Source organism: Dama dama, chromosome 24 (assembly GCF_033118175.1).
Source record: "Dama dama isolate Ldn47 chromosome 24, ASM3311817v1, whole genome shotgun sequence".
Taxonomy (NCBI): Eukaryota; Metazoa; Chordata; class Mammalia; order Artiodactyla; family Cervidae; genus Dama; species Dama dama.
The window spans coordinates 62,842,051-62,863,361 of NC_083704.1; the positions used below are offsets into that span (position 1 = coordinate 62,842,051).

The window sequence follows — 21,311 nt, forward strand, 5'->3', positions numbered from 1 at the left end:
GGGGTCCTCACGCAGGAGAACACGGCCCCGGGGGCTGCGAGACCCTGAGGGCGTGGGGTGCCCCGCACTGCGGGCCGGGGTCTCAGCCTCTGCATCTGGCCGCCCCCAGGTCACCAAGATCTTCCAGAAGAAGAAGAACTCGGTGACGTACAGCTTCCGGCAGTCCTTCTCCTTGTACGGCATGCAGGTCCTGCTCTTCGAAAACCAGTGTAAGTGGGTCCCAGCGCCCGGAGTTCGTGTTCCCACTTTTATCAACAGAGGGCCGGTTGCAGGCTCCGAGTAATAACCAGGAGCATTTCATATAATCAGACGTGGGGCTCGTCACGTTGACTTTTGCCATTAACTTCTTGCAGGTGATAAGATTTTTACATTTAGGGCAGAGCGAGTTTATTTAAACAAAACGTGGGTGGAAAGACATGCAGTAAACGGCCCTGGTGACGTGTGGGTTTGACCAGTCAGGCGAGGCTCGCGCCTGAGGGGCTGCCGAGATTCCCACCAGGGCCCCGGGTCCATGCGCTCTGGCCTTGGCGGCCGTGTGGCCCGGGTCTTTGACATCTCCAGCCATCGCCCCCCGCTCAGGCTGGAAGGCTGCCCCTGCCTTGCTTTCCCCCAGAGAGCCTGGTGCCATATGCACTGTTGTGTCCAGCAGGCCCCTCGGGGAAGGGGTGGGGGTGGCAGGGACCCCCTGGGAACAGCCCAACCAGACCAGGTCCTCAGGCAGAGGGTCACCTTCAGGCACCCGGGGCTCACACAGGCAGCTCCTGGTCAGTCCCGGCCCACTTAGGTTAGACTCGGTTTGAACTTTGTCTTCTGTTTTATTGGACTGGTTCTGAGATCGTCATGCAGGGCTCAGCTGTCCTTGGCTTCTCCCGAAAGCTAGGTTTGGGCTCGTGAGGCCCGCGTCCCCACGCGGTGGACAGGCTCTCCAAGCTGCTCAGTCTCCCCTGGCCCGCATCCCAATTCTAGGAAACCTACTCAGGCCTCTAAGCATTGGAGCTCGCGGCCCTGAAGCAGGTCTGAGTTGTGATGGGATTGTCCTCCGGGCCGAGGACCGTCGCATGCCAGGTGGTGGGTGCTCGATTCCCACTAATGAGGGAGGGGGCGCCAGGACCCCACAGCCCCGACGGCTCAGAGGCGGCCCCGGGCAGGAAGGAGCAGGCGATGCTGTCGGCTGTGGGACGCCCACAGTGTCACCTGAGGGAGCTGGTGGGGGGGTGGGAGCACCGAGGCCAGGCAGGAGAGAGCAGTGTCGCCCGAGGTGATGGGACAGGTGACTGGGGACACGGCCTCCGTCTCCTCCTAGACTCAACGCCCGGCCAGCCTCACGTCCCAGGCAGAGTGACCGAGGACCCTGACATTCGGGTCCAGGCTGCAGGCCTGTCCTCGGGGGAGAACCAGGGCCAGGCCCTGCCTCCGCTCAGCCAGATCTGAGCCCGGCTTGAACATGGAGCAGCAGGGACCCCGGTCGGGAGCGGGGGGCTGCCTGGTGGTCCCCACGAGCTGCGCCGCGCCCTCCCCGTGGGGGCGCATCCGGGGAGCCCCGTGGACACGCCGGCCCGAGAGCAGGCAGGGCGCCCACACGCAGGCCCGCGCTCTCGCGTCCCCTGCAGACTACCCCAACGGCATCCGGCTCACGTCCGCCGTCCCGGGGGCTGACATCAAAGTGCTGATCAACTTCAACGCCCCCAACCCTCAAGACCGCAAGAAGTTCACCGACGACCTGCGGGAGTCCATCGCGGAGGTGCAGGAGATGGAGAAGCACAGGATAGAGGGTAGGTCGCGGTCGTGGCCGCCGGGGGGCGGCAGGCTGCATGGGCGCTGCCTCCCGTCTGTGGCCGGGGCTGCGGTGACTCCCGAGCCTCGGCCCCTCTGGCCTCCCGCGGCCACGTGCTCGGACAGCCCCGCCGCCCAGGCCACAGGAGGAGCACGGAGGGGAGGGCAGTGAGCAGGGGTCTCCGGGTGGGAGCTCGTCCTGCCCGGGGAGCTGCACCACGGGCCCCGAGGAGGCCAGAGCCCTCCTGGTCCCTCCGCCCCCCGGCTCTGAGCCTCGTTCCTTGGGTGTTCATGTTCCGGGGGACACATGAGTGTCCCCTGCTCCCCAGCCTCCATCCACGGCCAGGCCGGGTTAGCCTGGCTCCACTCTAGACCCAGGAATTCGGTCTCCCCCCAGAGTCGCTGAGCTCCCTGCAGGCCTCAGCACTCTGGCCTCTGTGGCCTCCCTTCGGGGGTCTCCCTCAGTCACGGGGGCTTAGGAGGGGGGGGCGTCACTCCAGCTCCTCCCCAGATGAGCTCACCCCTCTGTCTCCCCTCCAGCCCCAGAGGTGGTGGGGCTCGGCCTCATGCCACCCAGAGCAGACACCCCCTATTCCTCCATTCCTCCACGTCGCTCTCCTGGTGGTTGCCCACCCCCATCCACCGCCCCCCGCCCGCCCACCCTGGGCCGGGGCCCTGCTCCCCTCACGGCCCGGGTGCTCTGTTGCAGCGGAGCTGGAGAAGCAGAAGGGCGTCGTGCGGCCCAGCATGTCCCAGTGCTCCAGCCTCAAGAAGGAGCCGGGTGGCGGGACGCTGAGCCGGGCCTGCCTGGACGACAGCTACGCCGGTGGCGAGGGGCTCAAGCGCAGTGCCCTCAGCAGCTCCCTGCGTGACCTCTCAGAAGCGGGTAAGAGTCGGGCCCAGACCGCCCCCCACCCAGCACACATGGGGGGCTCCGCTGCGTGTGGTAGGCTTACATTGGCCAGGGGGGTGGGGGCCACCGCGGCAGAGGGCCTTGGACTGAGCGGGTCCGGGTGGCCACCTCCAACCCACCGCAGCATCTAAGCAGGCAGGGAGGGCATCCCCCGGAGGCCCCAGGCAGGACAGCTGGGCGGGTACCCCGTTTCCCCCGCTTTTTACTTGCCCTTCCGTTTCCTGAGCCCGGCTCTCGCTCACTGTGAGCCGGGCCCCGTCGCTCTGCGCTGCCCGTGCCCCCCGCTTCACGCTGACGAGGGCAGGGGGGGCGATGCCCGCTGCGCCATGTCCGGGGCCTCGTCGTCGCCCGCGGTCCCGGGGCCTGCTCTCCTGGCAGAGGCCCCCTTCCCGGGAAGCCTGGGCCTCCGTCCAGCCCAGAGGCGACAGGGGAGAAAGCCTTGGCGGAAGTCGTTTCCTTGTCTGTGTGTGTGTGTGGTTTGCTGCCGGCCTCTTAACCCGCAAACAAGCCGCCCGCGTCTCCTGGGTTTCCTGGGGTCGGGGGTGTGCCTGGAGCATCGGGGGGCACTGGACCTCAGTGGTGGTGGGGGCGGGGAGCCTGCTGCCCCAGCCTGCTTTGCCTGTGGGCGCTGTTGGGGGGGGGGGGCGCCATGGGCTGCAGGGGGCAGACTTTCCGTCCCCCACGAGGTGCGTCAGGCCAGGCAGCTCCTCCCCGGAAGAGGCTGGGTCAGCGTGGAGTGGAGGCAGCTGGGCAAGTGGGCATGTGGCCAACCCAGCGCTGTAGGCTCCCGGGACCCTCGACTCGCGCTCCAGCCGCGGGAGCCCGACATGACCTGGGTTTGCTGGGGGGAGACCCTCTCGGGCTGAGACCAGCGCCCTCCCCCTTCCCCTGGGCCCAGCGGCCCCTCTCCCGCCAGGCGATCGCCCAGCCCAGCCCAGCCCAGCCCAGCGGCCTCAGGCATCACTGCGTGGCCGGCTCTGGGCCCCCAGAGAGAGCTGCTCGAGACCGCATCCCATCCCTACCCCCACCCCCCGCCAGCAGCGCTTCGTCCCTTCAGCATGTTCGTTTCTCAGAAGTTTTCTCCTTTTTTCTTTTTTTTTTTGAGTTGGATTTTTCCCTTTGCTTCTATCTCATCATTTTTTTTTTCTTTCCATCGTGAAAATGCGAAGTGCATGGCCTTCGTGCGAGTCAAGTAGGGCTTCTCAACCCGGCTCTGCTGCCTTCCTGGGCCGGGCCGTCCCTGCTGTGGGGGCTGCTCTGCGCAGGACACCTCCGCACCCCGGCCACCACAATCGGGAACCTCCCTGCAGACTGCCGGGCACCCTTGGCAGGGAGAGGGCAGAGTCTGGCTGGCAGTGTGGCAGTGGTTGAGAACCGATGGTTTTCCCGCGGCTCGTGACACCCAGCTAGACGTAACCAAATTGCCCTGGGGCCCGGGGCCCGTGTTTGGGTTTGTGCAGTGGGGCCGCCTCAGGCCGCTAGGGGCCCCGTCCAGCCCCCCTGGGTAGGAGTGGCCTCAGCGCAGCTGGCCAGTTACTCTGGCTGCTGACAGTCAAGACCCCAGGCGTCCGCTCTCTGTAGACGGAGCCGTGAGCCCGGTGTGCGGCTGGGTGAGGGGCTGAGCTCTGAGCTCTGGCTGGTTTCTGTCGGGGATTCTCAGCCAAGAAGGACTGCAGGGGGCCAGAGTCCTTGGACCCTACGCTGAAGAGGGTCCCCAGGAAGAAGCCGCCTGCTCCCGACGGTGGGAGGTGAGGTTCGGCGGGGGTTTCAGTCGCCGCCTGGGGCAGGCCCCCCACCCGCGACCTCCAAAGGAAGACAGGCCAGCATCAGCCACCTCCTGGAAGAAGCCATAGGTGTGCGCCCTGTGCTGGACGGGGTCAGGGAGAAGCGCTTCGAGGCAGTGACGTCCCCACCTGCGTGCCGGCCGAGAGGGACTTGGAGGGGATAGCCCAGGCGGAGGGCCAGTGACACCCAGCGGGGGCTTGTCCTTGCTCCCAGAGTGGCTGCCCCAGACCCACGACGACCCGGCCATCCAAGAGCCAGGACCCCAGGGACGGGGCCTCAGCCTGCCATGAACCTCGGGGACCCAGGAGGCAGGCGTGGTTTGACAGCCCAGCAGGACCCAGGCAGCCGGCTTGCCAAGAGCCAGAGGAGGACGCGGCCCTGACCCAGCTCCCGCTGAGCTGGGAGGTCTTGTCCAGTCTTCGTCCACGTAGTCTCCCTTCCACCTCTGCCGGGGCCCTTGCTTGTTTCAGGGGCGCCAGAGCTGTGCCAGCCCACGATCAAGGATCCCAAGGGCCTCCAGGCAGAGCCTAGCTGGGCCCACGCAACATGCTGATTCGGGGGCTTTGGCTGCCAGTCTAGGCCGAGTCACTCCTCTGAGCCTCCATTCCCCGGCTGCTGGGGGGACGAGCGAGACCCCAGGGTCTGTGAGAGCTGCTGCCCGCAGAGTGTTGGGGGGGGCCTGGCCCAGCGTGCCAGCTGTTGTCACCCTCACCATTGCGAGGACTATGGCGTGAGACCTGGGCTGGGGCCCTGCTGGCTGCTGTCCCACCACCGAGAAGCCCGGAAGCTGTGAAGAGCCACGCCAGCCATCCATCCAGATGTGGCTTCTGAGCTGGCCGTGGCCAGGCTGACCGGGCCTGCTCTGGCCCTCGGGAGGCGCCGGCTAGGACGGGGCGCTCCCTGAGGCTCGTGCAGGGTTCCGAGATGGGGGCCCCCGGGACTGCGCAGTCCCGGCCCCTCCCCCTCCATCAGTAGATGGGGTGTGGGTGTGCACACGCCTGCACGCGGTCTCCAGGGGGCAGGTGTCCACGGGCGTGCCCGGGACTGGAGCGCAGACAAGCGCAGGGACATCCCGTATCTCCTGTTGACCTGCGAAGTCGAAGAGATGAGCTCTAAGAAAGCCAGATTCCCTCCTGGACGTCCGAGTAAGAGCCCTCCTGAGTCTTGGCCCACCGTGGTGGGCAGGAGGAGTTCTGTTTAGCTCCAGGGGGCAGCCTTTGGTGCCCCCACACCAAGCCCGGGCCTGGCCCAGTCCTGGTGGGAGAAGCAGGCTGGCTGGAGGGCAAAGCAGGGCCGGCCTGGTTCATAGATGGGGACACGGAGGCGGAGAGTCAGCAAGGTGCTGGAGGGGGTCACCCCTCCCCCTGCAGAGCCCCCCTCCGGAGGCTGGGGACTCTATTTCTGCCCATGCCCCTGTGCTGCTGCGCTGAGACAAGGCAGGAAGGGGAGGTCGCCCCTCGTCTCACAGCTGCTCAAAAATGAGGAGGGACAGGTCTCCTTCAGCTGGGGACGAGGGCCAGTGTCCGTGGTCCTCAGCATCCGCATCCACTGTGCAGCCCAGTCCTTTGGGCTCTGGGGCCGGGGCCCAGCACCACCTTCAGGGGACCCCAGGCTCCCAGCTGGACTCAAGTTTGGGGGTCAGCAGGTGAAGACCCAGGCCCTGGACACCCCCTCAGCCTGCTGTTGTGGGCACATGCAGCTGCCACCGTTTTAACCCAAAGGGTCCAGACACACCCTGTCCGCCCAGCACAGGTCGGGGCGTGGGCCAAACCATGGCACGAGGCCGCCCCTTCCATCTTCTGGGCGCCTGGGCTGGTCCAGCTCGGAGGCAGCGTGGCCAAGGTCTCCCGCCTCACGTGGACAGGCGGACGCAGTGTAAACTGCTCGCCATGGAAACGAAGTCACTCAGTCCGTCAGTCAGAGCCTCCATCTCCTCCTGGCGTGGACAGAGGACACCTGTCCCGAGCAGTGGGGCTTGTGGAAGCCAGAAGAACATCTGGAGTCCCTTCTCTGCCCCCAAGAGCTGGCTGGAGGCTGGACCCGGCCGAGCCCTCAAGCTGGAGCATCATCGTCCCCGACAGCCTCGGTGTCCTGCAGGAACCCCCGGAGAAGTCGTGTGGAGGATGGGGCGGGCTCCCGGCCTCCAGAACCAAGAGGAAGACTCAGCCTCCTCGGGCATGGCCAACGCGGATTGCCCACCTGCCCCGCGCCATGTGCGGGGCACTCGGAGGCGTTGTCAGTGAGGGCTCACGGCCTGGAAGGCGTGTGGCGTCCTGGGGGGCTGGCGCTCACAGAGGGGAGAGCTGGTCTGCAGGCCCACCCATGCCCCCAGCCAGACACTGCACAAGGCGAACACGGCCCCAGAGGGGACCTGGAACTCGTCTCCTGAGAGCCCCCAGGCCCTGCGGGCAGCAGGCAGTGTGTGTGCGCCTGTGCGTACGTCCGTGAAATCCACCCAAGGGCAGTGCAGGACCACGCTTGGCTCGTTTCAGCTGCTGGAGGCGCCGCCCCGTCGGGCGGATGGCCGAGGGTTCCCACCCCCCCCCCACCCTCCCCGGCACCCAGCCCTCAGGCTTCCGGTCCACGAGAGGGGGATAAAGTTCAGCTGGTTGGAAAAGATTTTTTTTTTTTTTTTTGGTCTTTTTGTCTTTGTTTTTCTTTTTTTTTTTTTTATTTTTAAGAACCCCGTTGTCTTTTTAAGTCGTCAGCGCCCTGCCCCCGGCTCCGCCGGGCCGTGGGTGGCAGCGCGGGCCGTGTCGCGTCTAACCTCTGGTATTGCATGTTCTGGGCAGGGAAGCGAGGGCGTCGCAGCAGTGCGGGATCGCTAGAGAGCAATGTGGAAGTAAGTAGGAGCCCGTCCGGCTGGCTGTCGTGTGTCGCCTCCCGCCCTCGGTTTTTGCCTCGTCTTTTTTTTTTCTTTTCTTTTTTTTTTTTTTTTGCTCCTCCTTCCCTCCTCCACAGAGGCCAGATCCACCCCGCCTGCCTGGCACGTGCATGCCGCCCGCCTAGACGCGCCCGCGCCCCTCACCGCTTGTGGGGGCTGGAACAGTGGGGGCGGGTCCGGGTCTGTATGTCACGTTTAGTCTCCGCTTAACCCCCGCCCCGCGGCCCCTAAGCATGGTTAACGCCCCGGCTCCCCGCACTCCCCGCGGCCCCGCCCCCTCGCTGTCGGTCCCGCCCTCTCGGGCTTCCACGCTCCGCCATCCCCATCGCTTCTCCTTCCTGGAGGTTCGATTGCTGTGTGTCTGCAGTCAGGGCGCCTCGGAATTGCTCAGCCAGCTCGGGGGCGGAGAGCCGGGAGAGAGAGGAGTTCAGTGTGGATTTCATGAGGTTCCATTCATCCTCCAGCCATCTCGACATTCCTGTTCTCATCTCCGCTCAGCTTGCAGGCCTCTCTGTCCTCTCTTCCCGTGTTTGGTTGGCGTTAGGTAGCCGCAGTGAGACGCCTAGGCGGTGCCCGCCCGCAGGGGGAGGCTCCCCCAGCCCCTCCTGCAGCCTTCAGCACCCCCCTCCCCCCACCAGGCAGAGCACACACCCTCGGACACGGAGAGGACCCAGGAGGGCTCAGGGCAGCGTGTTGGGGGAGCAGGCCCCTCTCCGCCCCGCCCCGCCCCGCACACGCTGCTGACACCCGCAGACACAGGGTGAAGGCGGGGCCACCCCCGAGGCAGAGTGCTCAGCTGGGCTGCGTTGCCCCCACGTGTCTCTCCCCCAGGGCCCCCTTGTGGGCCGCCACCCCCCTCCAGCTGACCTGCACGGAAGTGTCTGGAGATGGCCCCTGAGTCTAGCCTCACGGGGCCTGGCCTCTGCGGCCAGCACGTTGAACTAAGGCTTAGCAGTCAGTGGGTGAAACTTTTTAACATTTTTTTTTTTTAAAGAATCATTCTGCCGTAAGTGCTCTAAGCTCTTTTAATTTTGGTTTCTATGAATTTCCTTTTTAGGGGTCCATCATTAGCAGTCCTCACATGCGCCGGAGAGCTACATCAACACGAGACTGCCCATCTCGCCCACACCAGGCCATGCCCAACTCCTCCTCCCTCCTGGGCTCCCTCTTTGGGAGTAAGAGAGGGAAGCCCCCTCCCCAGGCCCACCTGCCCCCAGCACCGCCCCAGCCGCCCCCCCACCCGCCTCACCCCGTGGCCAGCCACCCCCAGGGGCCTGTGGAGGGCCCCCTCGCGGGCCCGGTGCACGGGCACCACGGCCAGTACTGCGTCCTGCAGCAGAGCCCGCCCCCCTACCACCATCACCATCACTACCACCCCCCCCAGCACGTCCAGCACGCACACCAGTACCACCACGGCCCCCACGGGGGGCACCCCGCCTACGGGGTCCACGCGCACGGCCACCCGCCGCTGCCCGCGGGCCACGCGGGCCACGCTGTGCACCACCACGGGCAGCCCCCCGCCCCGCCGCCCCCCACCAGCAGCAAGGCCAAGCCCAGCGGCATCAGCACAATTGTGTAGACAGCCTGGGTGGGGGTCCCGGCCCCCCCCGGAACACGTGCACACCACACAGGCGCGCCCAGGGGCGGCAGCCCCAGACCAGACCCAGGGCACCTCCTGTTTGCACCTCCCTCCGCCCCCCGGCCTGGACGGAGCCCCCGAGCCCCGGGGCTCCAGTCACAGGGAACACAGCCCCCAGTTTGAGTTGGCGGGGGCGCCCCTCAGCCCCAGAGGTGGGCCTCGGCCACCACCAGCCCGGAAACGGTGCCGCCGGCCGAGTAGATGTTGAACCAAGCCCCGGTCCCCATCCCCACCCAGGTCCCAGCTCTCTGCTCCCTCATTGTACCTGGGGGTGATGACCCAGCCTAGGAAACGAAGAGATGACACACACAACCAGACAGAACCAAACACATAACCCAAAACTTGCTGCATTATTGCTCTTTTATTGACAATGGGCAAAAATTAAGTAGACCTGATATGGTTGATGAAAATACGTAAGTAAACTTTATATAATATAAATATATAAATATATAAATACATATATACATATATATATATATATACTGTATAGGTAGTATTTGTGTGTGAAAGGCAAATGTTTCAGTCCACAAAATTAGCAATAGAGACTTTACAAGGAGCCCCACTTACCTGATAGGAAGACCGAACCTTAGACAAACGTGTGAGAGATTAGACCAAAAATTTAAATGCTAGGGACAAACTCAGATACTTCCATATTTTCGTAAGAAGAGACGCCCCACCCCCAGGACTGGCTGAAATCCTTACCGCAATCACTACTAACCGTGCCAAGTAACATAGCATCTAACTGTTTTCAGAGTCCGATATTGCTTTGTATAAATCCTTATTTTATTAACAGATGACTATCATAAGTAATCAGTATTATAACTGCTCTGTTATTTCAGGTAAGCAAATAGATTTTAAAAATGCAGTAAACTCTACCGTAGCAACTCGGGACCACAAGTTCAGAACTGGTTGTCCCGGACTGTTGGTTACCCAGACTCTTAGACACTTTAAATGGCTGCAATAACTGTGAATTTCCATGATCCATATTTCTTTCGTATGCATCTGGTTTACTGCACACTCATTCAGAGCCCTCCGCGGGCGCCCCACACCCGGCAGAGAGGTGTTCCATCTCCCACATGAAAGCGACCAACTCATGCTCGTCTCCCCAGCACCATGGCCCCCTCATCCTGTCTCCAGCCGCAGCAGGCGGATGCCCCGGAGAACCGAAGGCTGCTGCTCTTAGCGTGTAGCGCCCCGGGGCGGTGTGTGTGCTTCCCGTTGTGTTTTCTGAGTGGTGGCCGTGACCATCGTGATTCCATGTGGCCGTGTGCTCGCGCCCCCGTGTTGCGTCTCCGGGCCCGTCTGAGCCCGCCGCGAGAGGAGCGCCCGGCCCCGCGCGCCCGGCTCTCCCGCGGTGCTCTGTCGCTTCCGTGTGGGGGGGCCCCGTCCGCTCCCCCGGGCCTGCGTCACCCACGGGCCGTCCTTTGTAGTTTCAGCCCTTCGAGCCACTGCAGCCGCCCGTGCTGTGCTCCTAGGCCGCGGACCGGAGGACCGCCCCCGGGCGGGAGCCCCCGCAGGAAGGGCGAAGCTGGCGCGGGACTGCATGGGCGCGGGGCCCTGGACTGCGGCGGGACAGCCCCGGGGAGCCCGCCCTGGCCTCGGCCGGGACTCTGCCCACCCCCGCCCCACCCCACCCCCACCCCCACCCCGCATCATCCAGGTCTCCAAACCAGCAATTCTGCAAACCAAGCACTTTGTTAATCTCCACAGAGAGCAAATACAGCAATCTAGAGTTGAGCCTTTTTTTTTTTTTTTTTTTCTGTTTCTTTTTTGAAAGAAGTGTGACTTTAACCTGCCCGCCTTTATCTTCCCGTCCATGTGGTCCTCCTCCCTCAGGCATCCGCTCAGAGAGATGGGACGCACGGTGTGTCTGTTCTGGTCCAGGCTGGGCTGGGGAGGTGGGGGGAGGCTCCCCAGTTCCGCGGACCCCGAAACTCCTGGTCACCCCGCAGAGCCCGGCCCCCCAAGGCGTCCTGTCTTGCAGTTTCAAGGGCGTCATCGTGACCGGAAACAGTCGATTTGTACTGCATGTCCTCCGGCATCAGGCGTGTGAGGCCACACTGTGTATTGTGTATTTGCAAAACTCTCTCAGTGTTACTGTTGACAAATAGTTGAAGTAAAGTGGTAACATATTAAATATGTCGGCTTTTCTTCACCGTCTGTACCAATCGTAGGATCTAACTGTAAACTCCAGGTTGTTCCAGAAAAGATGCAGGCACGCTGGCTGGCACCAGGCTGCCCTTTCCACAGGGCCATCACTGTGGGCCCAGAAGCTAGCAGGGCAGAGCTGGGGCACAGCGCACCCTCTCTGTGGGCCACTCAGAACCCCCACCTGCGACCTCTTGGGTCCACAGGCCTGGGCGCGTCCAGCTTTCTGCTGGCTGGGTTCCAGTCAGTGAGGTTTCACCAGCGTGTGCGTTTCGGGGACAAACATATCACGGGATGAGTGTTCCCAGAAGGCACAGTCCCGTGGAGGAGGCTGGGGCCGGCCTGCCCCAATCTCGTGGGGAAGCAAACGTTCCTGATGAGCTGGTGGTCCCAGGCAGCTTGCCTGGGACCGCTCTCCGGGACCCCAGACCGCCTCAGGGTCCACCTGCCCGCAGAAGAGGCGGAGGCGGGGCGTTGCCAGGCTGCCTGTCCTCCTTTCTCACTGTCAGGACGCACGTGGGGCGTTTTGCTCACAGATTATCTCAGCAGGAGACCCTTAGAGGAAGCAAGCTGGTACCATCACCCAACATCTTTTCTGGGACAACGAAGTCATGTATTTGTATTTTTTTTTTAAGTTTATGAATGGATTGTATAACAATGTAAAAATAAAGTTCATCCTAATATGACGTGCGCCTCTTACTTAAAAACGTCCTCAGTCGTCCGGTGTAGAATGATTTTTCCATCCCACACTGCATGCCACAGGAGCCTATCGGTTTTAAGATGAGCTGAAGTGACCGTAGGTAACACGGGTGACTCGGCTCCGCACGAAGCCGTGTCACCACAGGTAAGCATGCCCCTTACCGTCCGCTGTAAAGCACCACCGCCCTCCCTGCCTGAAAAACGAGTCCTTCCGTAAGTATCTTAAACACAGCAGCGGCGATCCAGGAAGCAGGTTGCAGAATGAGTCGGCGTGGGGCTGGAGTGGGGGCGGGGGCCCGACGTCCGTGCGACCCACCTGTGGTCACGCGGAGCACTCGGGCAGCACCGCCTCCTCTGGGGAGCTGTCACTCACCACTGAGGTGTCTCCCACGATTAGAACCAGGACTTGAGTGCAGGCCGCTGAGACCTCAGGGGCCCCCTGGCTCGCGGGAAGCCCAGCACCCACCGTGTAACTTTGGGGAGACAGGAGTGGTTTTGTTTCCCTGTGTATTCTGTTTGTAAGTAACAGACTCTACTGATGTAAAACCTAGCTGTGATCATGTGGAGAAAGCAAATAAATCCTTTGAATCACTCGCGTTCTCACTTTTTCTGGGAAGACTGGCCGTTTCCCTGTTGGCCGGACACAGCAATCCCCGGATGGCGAGGTGGCCCATTCCTGGTCTTGACTGCGGTGGGCTGCAGCCTCTGGGAAGACGTGAATTTGAGGATGGTGACAGATGGCTTAAGATAAAGGTACTCATCGCAACGTAGGCACTGGTAGAAGATTCCCCAAGGTATTTATAATTTCTAGCAGCTTTGAACAAAATTTTGTGCTTTCATTGAGTTAGAAGAGATGGACCCTATGAAGCATGGGGGTGGGCAAGGGGTTGACTTGTGAGCAGAAAGACACCTAAGGCCCAGCCCGCATTATGCGATGGGTAACATGACCTGGAAGCCAGGAAGGTGGATTCTCTTCTCCCGGAAGCGGGGCTTCTACGAGAATGTGCTTGGCTGGTACTGTTTCTCTTTTCCTTAAACCCAGATCGGCTCCAAAGAATACCCCCCTTGAAAGCTTCAGTACATACAAAACGAGGTAAAACCGGTTCATCTAATTTGCAAGCAGCACCAGAGGTTCATGTCAGTGGCCACGATCGGCGGGGGCCCGCCCTCCACGGAGAGGGGAATTCCCACGGGAAGGCGTTCCCAGGTTTCTGCAGCTGGATGGCGGCCCTGGGTTGGGGGGCCCTCCAGGGGAGGGCAGCTGGTTCCCGGAGTTGGCAGACGTCCTTCAGCCTGTGATGTCACCTCGCACAGAGCCGCCACCACCTGCCGCTCAGCCAGTGCTGGGGTTTCAGGTTTGTCTCCCCGGGACGGCGGGTTCCCGGGGCAGAGGGTGCCTCCGGCCGCTCCGCCCAGGACCGCTGCGGTCGAGATGCAGCTGAAAGCGCGCTGCTGGGTGGAAGGGGGCGGGGGTCACGGCACAACCACTGGCTGATCTGAGGGTGTGTGAGTTCTCAGCTCTCTGCAGCTCCTGCCCCTGAGAGTCGAGCCGGGGACACAGAGGACGCGGTGGGGCTCCTCTGGAGCAGTTCCTGCTCACTGGCCGTGTCCCGTAGCTCGCGTCTTGCCGGATCTCTTGGCAGCTTTCAACACTGTTCACACGCCCCATGGTGGAACACGTGGCATCCTTGGTCCTATTCTCGCCTTCATCTCGGGAGTGATGGGGGGCGGTGCGGGGACGCCTCCTCTGTCTCCTCTGCTGGCTGACACCCCTCCCGGGAGCCTTGAGTGCTGGCCTCGGGGTCACAGAAAGCCATCTCCCTTCCTCCTCTCGGCACACAGTCCGCCCTCCGTTTTCCTGGAGAAATCCCTGGATTCGAGTCTCCAGCCCAGACCTCTCCTCTCAACACCCACCTCCCTGGGGTCCTCCAGTAAGTAGCACCTCAAACTCTTTGTCCAGGACCAAATCCATGATCGCAGACAGAGCTGGGCCCCCCGGGCCCCCCCACCCCATTGGTGAACAGCATCACCTCGAGGGGTGCAGATTAGAGCTAGGAAGCGCTCTGGACGCCCGTCCTCGTCCTGACTCTCCAAGTCTGTGCCCTCATGACTTTGACCTCCCTCAGTTCTTACGTCTCCCCGTGCCTCTTCGAGGCTCACCTGCCCTCAGGCTTGTTCCCCGGACTAGAGCCTGATACCTGGGCCCCTGGCCGCCATGGTGGGCCCCTCAACCCCTCTCCACTGCCACCAGAGGGGTCTTCTAAAGGTGCTGCCTGCTTGAAGGCACGTCAAAGACTTTCTGCTGGCCTCAGGATTAAAAACAAACCTGCAGAAGCTCCTGGACACGGACTGCGTGTCCGTCCCCCAGCCCTCCCCCCTTCACCCCTGCCGTCCCCTTTCACTCCAGCAGCGCTAGCCCTTCAGATGCCCAGGGAAGCCGTCTTCCCCTTGTCTCAGGGCCTGTGCAAGCGTGACCCCTGCCGTTCCCCAAAAGTAGGAGGATGCTCGCGCCTTTGTTGAGTTAGCGTCTATTCCCTGCAGCCGGTTTCAGCCACTACCTGCTCTGTGGTGCGTTTGCATCATTGTCTATTCAGGGGTGTGATCACTGGTTGCTGTAAGTGCAACAGGGTCAGGTCCTTGCACAACTGTGATCCCAACCACACGTGGCACAAAGCAGGGCTTTCGTAGATGTTTGTTGGATGACCCAAGAGTACCAACGCCCAGAGAAGGAAGCTTAATGCACCATGCACGTCGGTGGTTCACGGCGACGTCAGAGACCTAGGGAAGCGGCTGGGTCCTGCGCTCCCTTGTTAATTCAAGGAATAGTCTGGGTGAGGGCTGGAGGCTTTCGCTCATTGTGTTTTAACTTCATCAAATATGGTTTAATATTTGGAGCACTTGGGAAGCACAGACTCATAACAAGCATGGGGAGAACTCACTCGCGATCCCGCCCCCCACGGCAGTTAGGACTGAGGGCTTGGTCTCCCACCTTCTGCCCTGTTCTTTGGGCACATTTCTTGGTTCCCTGGTCCAGACCTTTGGGGCGTGCCCCAAACAGTCTGCAAGTGTTGCTCAGTGCCCCTTGTGAAGAAAGAGTTGCACCATGGAAACCATCTAGGAGACGCTGGATCAGACAGAGTTAAACCGTCAGCCCTGCAGAGCCTCTTAGAAGGATGATGTTGTGTTGTGAGTCTCTCAGAGGTAGTCGGTGCTGAGCTTCCCAGACATCCGTAGTGGTGGAGCTCCGTCGTGTACCACAGCGTACAGTTCAGAGCTGTGTGTGTGCCAGTTGTCGTTCCTTTTTCCCCCTAACATATCCTGATGTTATAGAAGATGCAATGCTCTATTGTATTTACATGCCAGCCCGTCACATGGATGGCCCCTGACGGGCTTGCCATCAGGTCGTGTTGTCTTGGTGAATAAGGAACAGATGGGTGGAGACTGTAGTGCTTCTGAGATGTGGTGGCTCCAGTAAGAAGTGGGGGCCCTGGGGGAGTGGGGTGCCTGGCTCTGACTTTAGGGCAGAGTTCCTGGGATGGACAGTGAGACCACTCTGGTGGCCCAGGGTGGCCGTGCATCCCCCTGAGGTGTCCCCAGTCAGGTGTAGTCAATTCAGCACTCACCTGCCTCGGGAACGCACCCCACCTTCCAGCACAGAGTGGGTCTGCAAGAAAGCGGGGCCGGCTGTGGGCAGGTGTGTCGTGAAGGAGCTCGTTTCTACTCCCAATTCTGACCCTTCAAGATTTTCAGGGATTTAAGTGACGTGTGCTGTGAATCTCTGAAAGATAGTCGTGCCGAGTTTCGCAGAGTTTCTTGTTCTCCTGACCACACTCCCGTATACCTCCACAACGTGGCCAGTGTCCCGTACAGGAGAAGCCCCACTTAAACCCGAAAGGTGGAGACCACGGCTCTGGAGGCGTCACCAGCTGTGGGGCTAATAGGAAAGAAAACATTCACGATAAAAAAACGCCAGAGGATCATGGAGGCCACCGGAATTGGAATCCCTTCTCACATCCTGAGGACAGGTCAGAAAAAGAACATATGAAACCTCTCTAGCCCAGACCCACAGCGCAACCAGGAAAGAGCAAACATCACAGATTGCAGGGAGTGGTCAGTGGGGGCGTGAACATCTTGGACGAGCAGAGCTGCCTGGACCCCCAGAACAGAGGCAGTGTGACGTCAACTCGGGTTCCACCTGTGAGGGCAGACCACCCTCAGAGCAGCAGCAGAGACCCTGCTTCCAGAGGAGAGGGGGGCGCCTTAAAAAAGGCAGGTTTCCTGAAGGCCTGGTGACAAAGGACAGCAAGGGGCAGCTAAGATGAGGGCCCCGTTCGAACAAGGTGCTGTCAGAGAATCAAAGTTGACGGACCTGTAACTAACCAAATCAACATGAAAAGAAAGGAAAACACACCGAATAAGATGTGCCAAGAGGGAAGAAACTCTTGCAATGAAGGAAGAAATTGAAAGCCATGCTCCCTGGAACAACTCCGTGGAAATAAATTTGAAAAAACCTAGATAAAACTGATAATGAGGCAAAACTGACCCCTGGAGAGACAGAGATTTTAAACACAAATTCCCATAAGAGAATTAGAGGAAAAAAAAAATAATCCACTGCCAGGTCCAACTGCTTTCTTAGAGAAATTCTTCCAAACCTTCAAATTTCAGATAATTTCAATGTTACTCACACTGCTTAAGATCACAGCAATGGAAGGAAAACTTAGAAATTTTTTTTATGACATGACTATATAGCAGTGTTTTCTAAACCTGGTAGAAGTTGCATAAATACAAAACCACAGACAACCAAAACAAAAATATGAATAAAACAATAGGAAGCATCTAACGATGCATTAAATATACGAACATACAGTTGTCAGTTATACAATGTGGGGGTTAATCCTGCCGTGATTTATAGTTGGCCCTCAATGCCCCCAGATTTGACCAACTTCGGATTGTGTTCTCCTGTAGTGGTGTTTTTTTTTTTTTTTTTTTTTTCTGTTTTTAATATTTTTTAGTTGGAGTATGGCTTCCCCAGTGGCTCAGCAGATAAAGAATCCACTTGCAATGCAGGAGACGCAGGTTTAATTCCTAAGGTGGGAAGATCCCCAGGAGGAGGAAATGGCAATCCACTCCAGTGCTCTTGCCTGGAGAATCCCATGGACAGAGGAGCCTGTCGGGGTACAGTCCACGGGGTCACAGAGAGTTGGACACGACTAAGCACGCACGCATAGTTGGTTTTCATTGTTGTGTTTGTTTTGAGTGTACAACAACCTGATTCAGATTCTTTTCCCAAATAGGTTATTACAGAATAATCAGCTCCTGTGCTGATAGTAGGTCCTTGTTGATTATCTACTTTATATATAGTAGTGTGGTCAGTCACTCAGTCCAACTCTTTGTGACCCCATGGACTGCAGCACACCGGGCTTCCTTGTCCTTCACTATGTCCCTGAGTTTGCTCAAACTCATGTCCATTGAGTCGGTGATGACATCCAACCATCTCATCCTCTGTCGTCCCCTTCTCCTCTTACCCTCACTCTTTCCCAGCATCAGGGTTTTTTCCAATGAGTCAGCTCTTTGCATTAGGTGGACAAAGGATTGGAACTTCAGCTTCAGCATCAGTCCTTCCAGTGAACACCCAGGACTGATCTCCTTTGGGATGGACTGGTTGGATCTCCTTGCAGTCCAAGGGACTCTCAGGAGTCTTCTCCAGCACCACAGTTCAAAAGCATCATTTCTTTGGCGCTTGGCCTCCTTTATGGTCCAACTCTCGCATCCATACATGACCACTGGAAAACCGTAACTTTGACTGTATGGACCTTTGTCAGCAAAGTAATGTCTCTGCTTTTTAATATGCTGTCTGGATTTGTCATAGCTTTGCTTCCAAGGAGCAAGTGTCTTGATTTTGTGTCTGCAGTCACTGTCTGCATTGATTTTGGGGCCCCGGAAAATAAAACCTGTCAGTGTTTCCATTTTTTCCCCGTCTATTTGCCATGAAGTGTTGGGACGGGATGCCGTGACCTTAGTTTTTTGAATGTTTGAATGCTGAGTTTTCACTCCCCTCTTTCACCTTTATCAAGAGGCTCTCTAGTTCCTCTTCACTTGCTGCCTTTAGAGTAGTGTCATCTGCACATCTGAGGTTGCTGATATTTCTCCCAGCAATCTTGACTCCAGTTTATGCTTCATCCAGCCTGGCATTTCGCATGATGACCTCTGTATACAAGTTAAATAAGCAGGGTGACAGTATGCAGCCTTAGTACTGAAGTGAAGTTGCTCAGTCGTGTCCAACTCTTTGCGACCCTGTGGACTGTAGCCCACCAGGTTTCTCTGTCCATGGGGTTCTCCAGGCAAGAATACTGGAGTGGGTTGCCATTTCCTTCTCCAGAGCATCTTCCCGACCCAGGGATCGAACCCAGGTCTCCTACATTGCAGGCAGACGCTTTCGTATTAAACCTCCCCTGGTCAAATGACCCTGAGGTTTCTGACCCCTGGACTCTGATGGATGCAAAATGGGCGCCGGTAGAGGTACCAGAAAATAGCCCCACATTGATGATGGGAATCGGGAGCTGGTTGTGGGGAGCTCTGGACTTGAGGGCCTCCCATGGGAAAAGGGGTGCTAGAGGTCCAGGCACGCAGTGGCTGTCACCTCTAATGATTCGATGAAATGCCACTGAATGGGCACCTTTGGAGCCCCAGAAGGGCTGCCCCCTGAGGCTGAAGACAGTAATGATGACGACTCATTATAGGAAAACGCAGCATTTATTGCAGGTGCCCAGCAAGGAGTCCAGGTAGCCAGTGCCTAAAAGGCCTGAACTCCCACAAGGCTTTCAGGAAAAGGTTTATAAAGACAGGGTAAGGGAGGGGGGTTGTGGGGTGTGCAGTCAGCTTGTGGACATTCTTCTGATTGGTTGGGGGTGAGGTCATCGGGATTTAGCATTATCAGCCTTCTGGTTCCAGCCGGTCTGCGGTCTGCGTGCTTGTGGGCAGCAGGCAGTTAAATTCTCCCACCTGCTGGGGGTTTCAGGATCTGCAGAAAGGCTCAAAGAGCATGGCTCAGAAAATCATCTATTGCAAAAAAAAAGAAAGAAAATCATCTATTGCCCTTGCCATGTGCTCAGTCGTGTCTGACTCTCTGCCACCCCATGGACTGTAGCCCGCCAGGCTCCTCTGTCCATGGGATCCTCCAGGCAAGAACACTGGAGTGGGTTGCCATTTCCTCCTCCAAGGCATCTTCCCGACCCAGGGATCAAATGAGTGTCTCCTGCATCTCCTGCACTGCAGGAAGATTCTTTACCTGCTGAGCCATCAGGGAAGCCCCTCTATAGCCTTGGAGGAGGAACTAAAGGTCCTTGGCTTTGTTTAATGGCTAAACTATTATTATTTTGTCTTGCTTGACTGTCTTCCTTTCTTGCTTCAATTTCTCACTTTCTGATTAAATGTATTCTTTGACTAAGGTTTGTCTACAGACAAAAGGCAGGCGGAAGATGTGGGGGGAGAGTCCTGTTCTAGAAAGACCCCATAGGGTCCTTTTTGTGGTTGCTCGGTCACTCGGTGGTGTCTGACTCTTTGTGACTCTCCCTACCCACCTCATGGACTGCACGGACCCCATAGGGTCCTTCTCGGTCACAATAGTATTCCTTTAGAGCCTGTAGTCTTACTGGCCGTCAAAGCCATAACCAGGGAAAGGTTTTAAAGGAGAAATACCTTGGCATCAGCTTTGGGTCTGAAAGCCATCCTTTACCCCACGGTCTTCCTTCTCACTTTGCTTTTTGAAACCCAACTTGCGGGTCTGGAAATCAAGCTAAGCTCATTACCTTTAACACCCATGAGGAGCTAACATAGTACAACTAGAATGTATGGTGAGCATTTATTCCCTGAAACATTCTTCTATCCACAGAAGAAGTGTTGGTGACCAAAGGCTGCTTTATCTCACAAGCTGGATTCACACACTTAAGTGGACTTTGCATCCAAGTCAGGGAAGTCCTTACTCATCCACGTTTGGGGACCATCCTTCATTCTAGGGAGTACATCTTAGTAAATGGCACCCCAAATGATCCTTTTCTTGTGACCTAGAGTCCAGACCCCAGATCTGGACTAGAAGACCTGAAAACCCACTGCGGTCAGCACCCAGAAGGGGAGCTATTTGTAGGGCAGTGCTGGGCACTTACTACAGTCTGGAGAATATTGGGTGAGTCAATGAGAATATTGGGTCTTCAGGAGAAAAAGAAAAAACAAAGACTATTAATTACAGTACATTACAGGGGAAAATGCTTCTCCGGTGGCTCAGTGGTAAATCTACAGTGCCAATGCGGGAGACACAGGTTCGATCCCTGGGTGGGGAAGATTCCCCTGGAGAAGGAAATGGCAACCCACTCCAGTGTTCTTGCCTGGAGAATTCCATGGACAGAGGAGCCTGGTGGGCTTCAGTCCATGGGGTTGCAAAGAGTTGGACAGGACTGCACCCGCACACACACGGAAAAGTACAAAATGAGGTCCTTAGGTGAGTTCCATTTGGTTATTTCTCCTACAAGTTACAACTGGGGAAAAAATGAATTCAAGTGAACGCCAAGTTCTATGAAGCAATTAAGAGGAGCAATTTTTCCTTAAAAGAGAACAGACACATCAATTAGTAATTTTTGACTTAATGCCGACTGTCTATGGTCCTGTAATTGGCATTTACAACAGAGAGAGGATTTTGTGCACTTCATTCTCAGGACCGTGTGTGAATCTACAGGCCAGGCCCTTCTCGGAGGCAGGCAGTGTAGAAATACGGAAGGGATGCAGAGAACACACTGATCATCTCTACCTGGGAAGTCACAGTGTAGCCTGCTAGGCGTTCCAATTTTAGTATATATGCTGCCCAAGCGAGCACTGCTGGGTGTTTATATCGAGCTTTAATGGCAAGCCAAGCTTATTCTTCATCAGCTCCTGCTGAATGAGCATTGAAAGCTCTTTGAAATGCAGAGACTGACTTGGGGCCTGAGCTGTCTCTACCTCCCCAGCTCAGTGGGTGAACCTTTAAGATGAATTTCCGCACCCTCACGTCCCCCCATCATGCTCCATTATCCAGTTTGCAGTCTCACAGTCGCTGACTTGAATGATTACCAAAAATTGTTGTTGTTGATTTCAAAGAAATGTTACTGCTGATGCCTGAAGCCTTTGCTAGAGCCCCCAGGGTTTTCTGGCCAGAGGCTGACTGCAGCCCTTCCTGACAATGACCCTGCCGGATCTCGTGGTGGGCTAGGATTCCGCTCCTGCAGGTGTTAGGGTGTTGGACTGTGCTTCCCTAAGTATGTTTCCTGGGAGTTATTTGTTCAAGTTGCAAGAGGAATAGTCTGCAATAAGTCCCTTTTGCAAGAACTGGCATTGCATCTTCTAGGGTGTTTCCCACGCATTAAAGATGCTGGCTTTGCCACCTGGCCATCTTCAGATAAGATTTCAGGCTCTGCTGGCCTTTGTGCAAACAGGTAAGACCC

At 58.0% G+C, this 21,311-nt stretch overlaps 1 protein-coding gene across 4 annotated transcripts in view; it reads left to right on the plus strand.

Moving 5' to 3' along the window:
- IQSEC1 (IQ motif and Sec7 domain ArfGEF 1) overlaps positions 1-11,131 on the plus strand; it is a 140,165-nt gene extending 129,034 nt beyond the window's left edge. For 3 of the 4 annotated variants that reach the window (XM_061128978.1, XM_061128976.1, XM_061128977.1), the window contains exons 10-14: positions 110-209; positions 1,611-1,772; positions 2,483-2,659; positions 7,264-7,313; positions 8,413-11,131. In XM_061128978.1, coding sequence (XP_060984961.1) covers positions 110-209; positions 1,611-1,772; positions 2,483-2,659; positions 7,264-7,313; positions 8,413-8,934 — 1,011 coding nt within the window. In that variant the 3' untranslated portion in view covers positions 8,935-11,131. The remainder of the gene's footprint in view (positions 1-109; positions 210-1,610; positions 1,773-2,482; positions 2,660-7,263; positions 7,314-8,412) is intronic. The other variant, XM_061128979.1, reaches the window with a different exon arrangement.
- Positions 11,132-21,311: the final 10,180 nt, after the last annotated feature.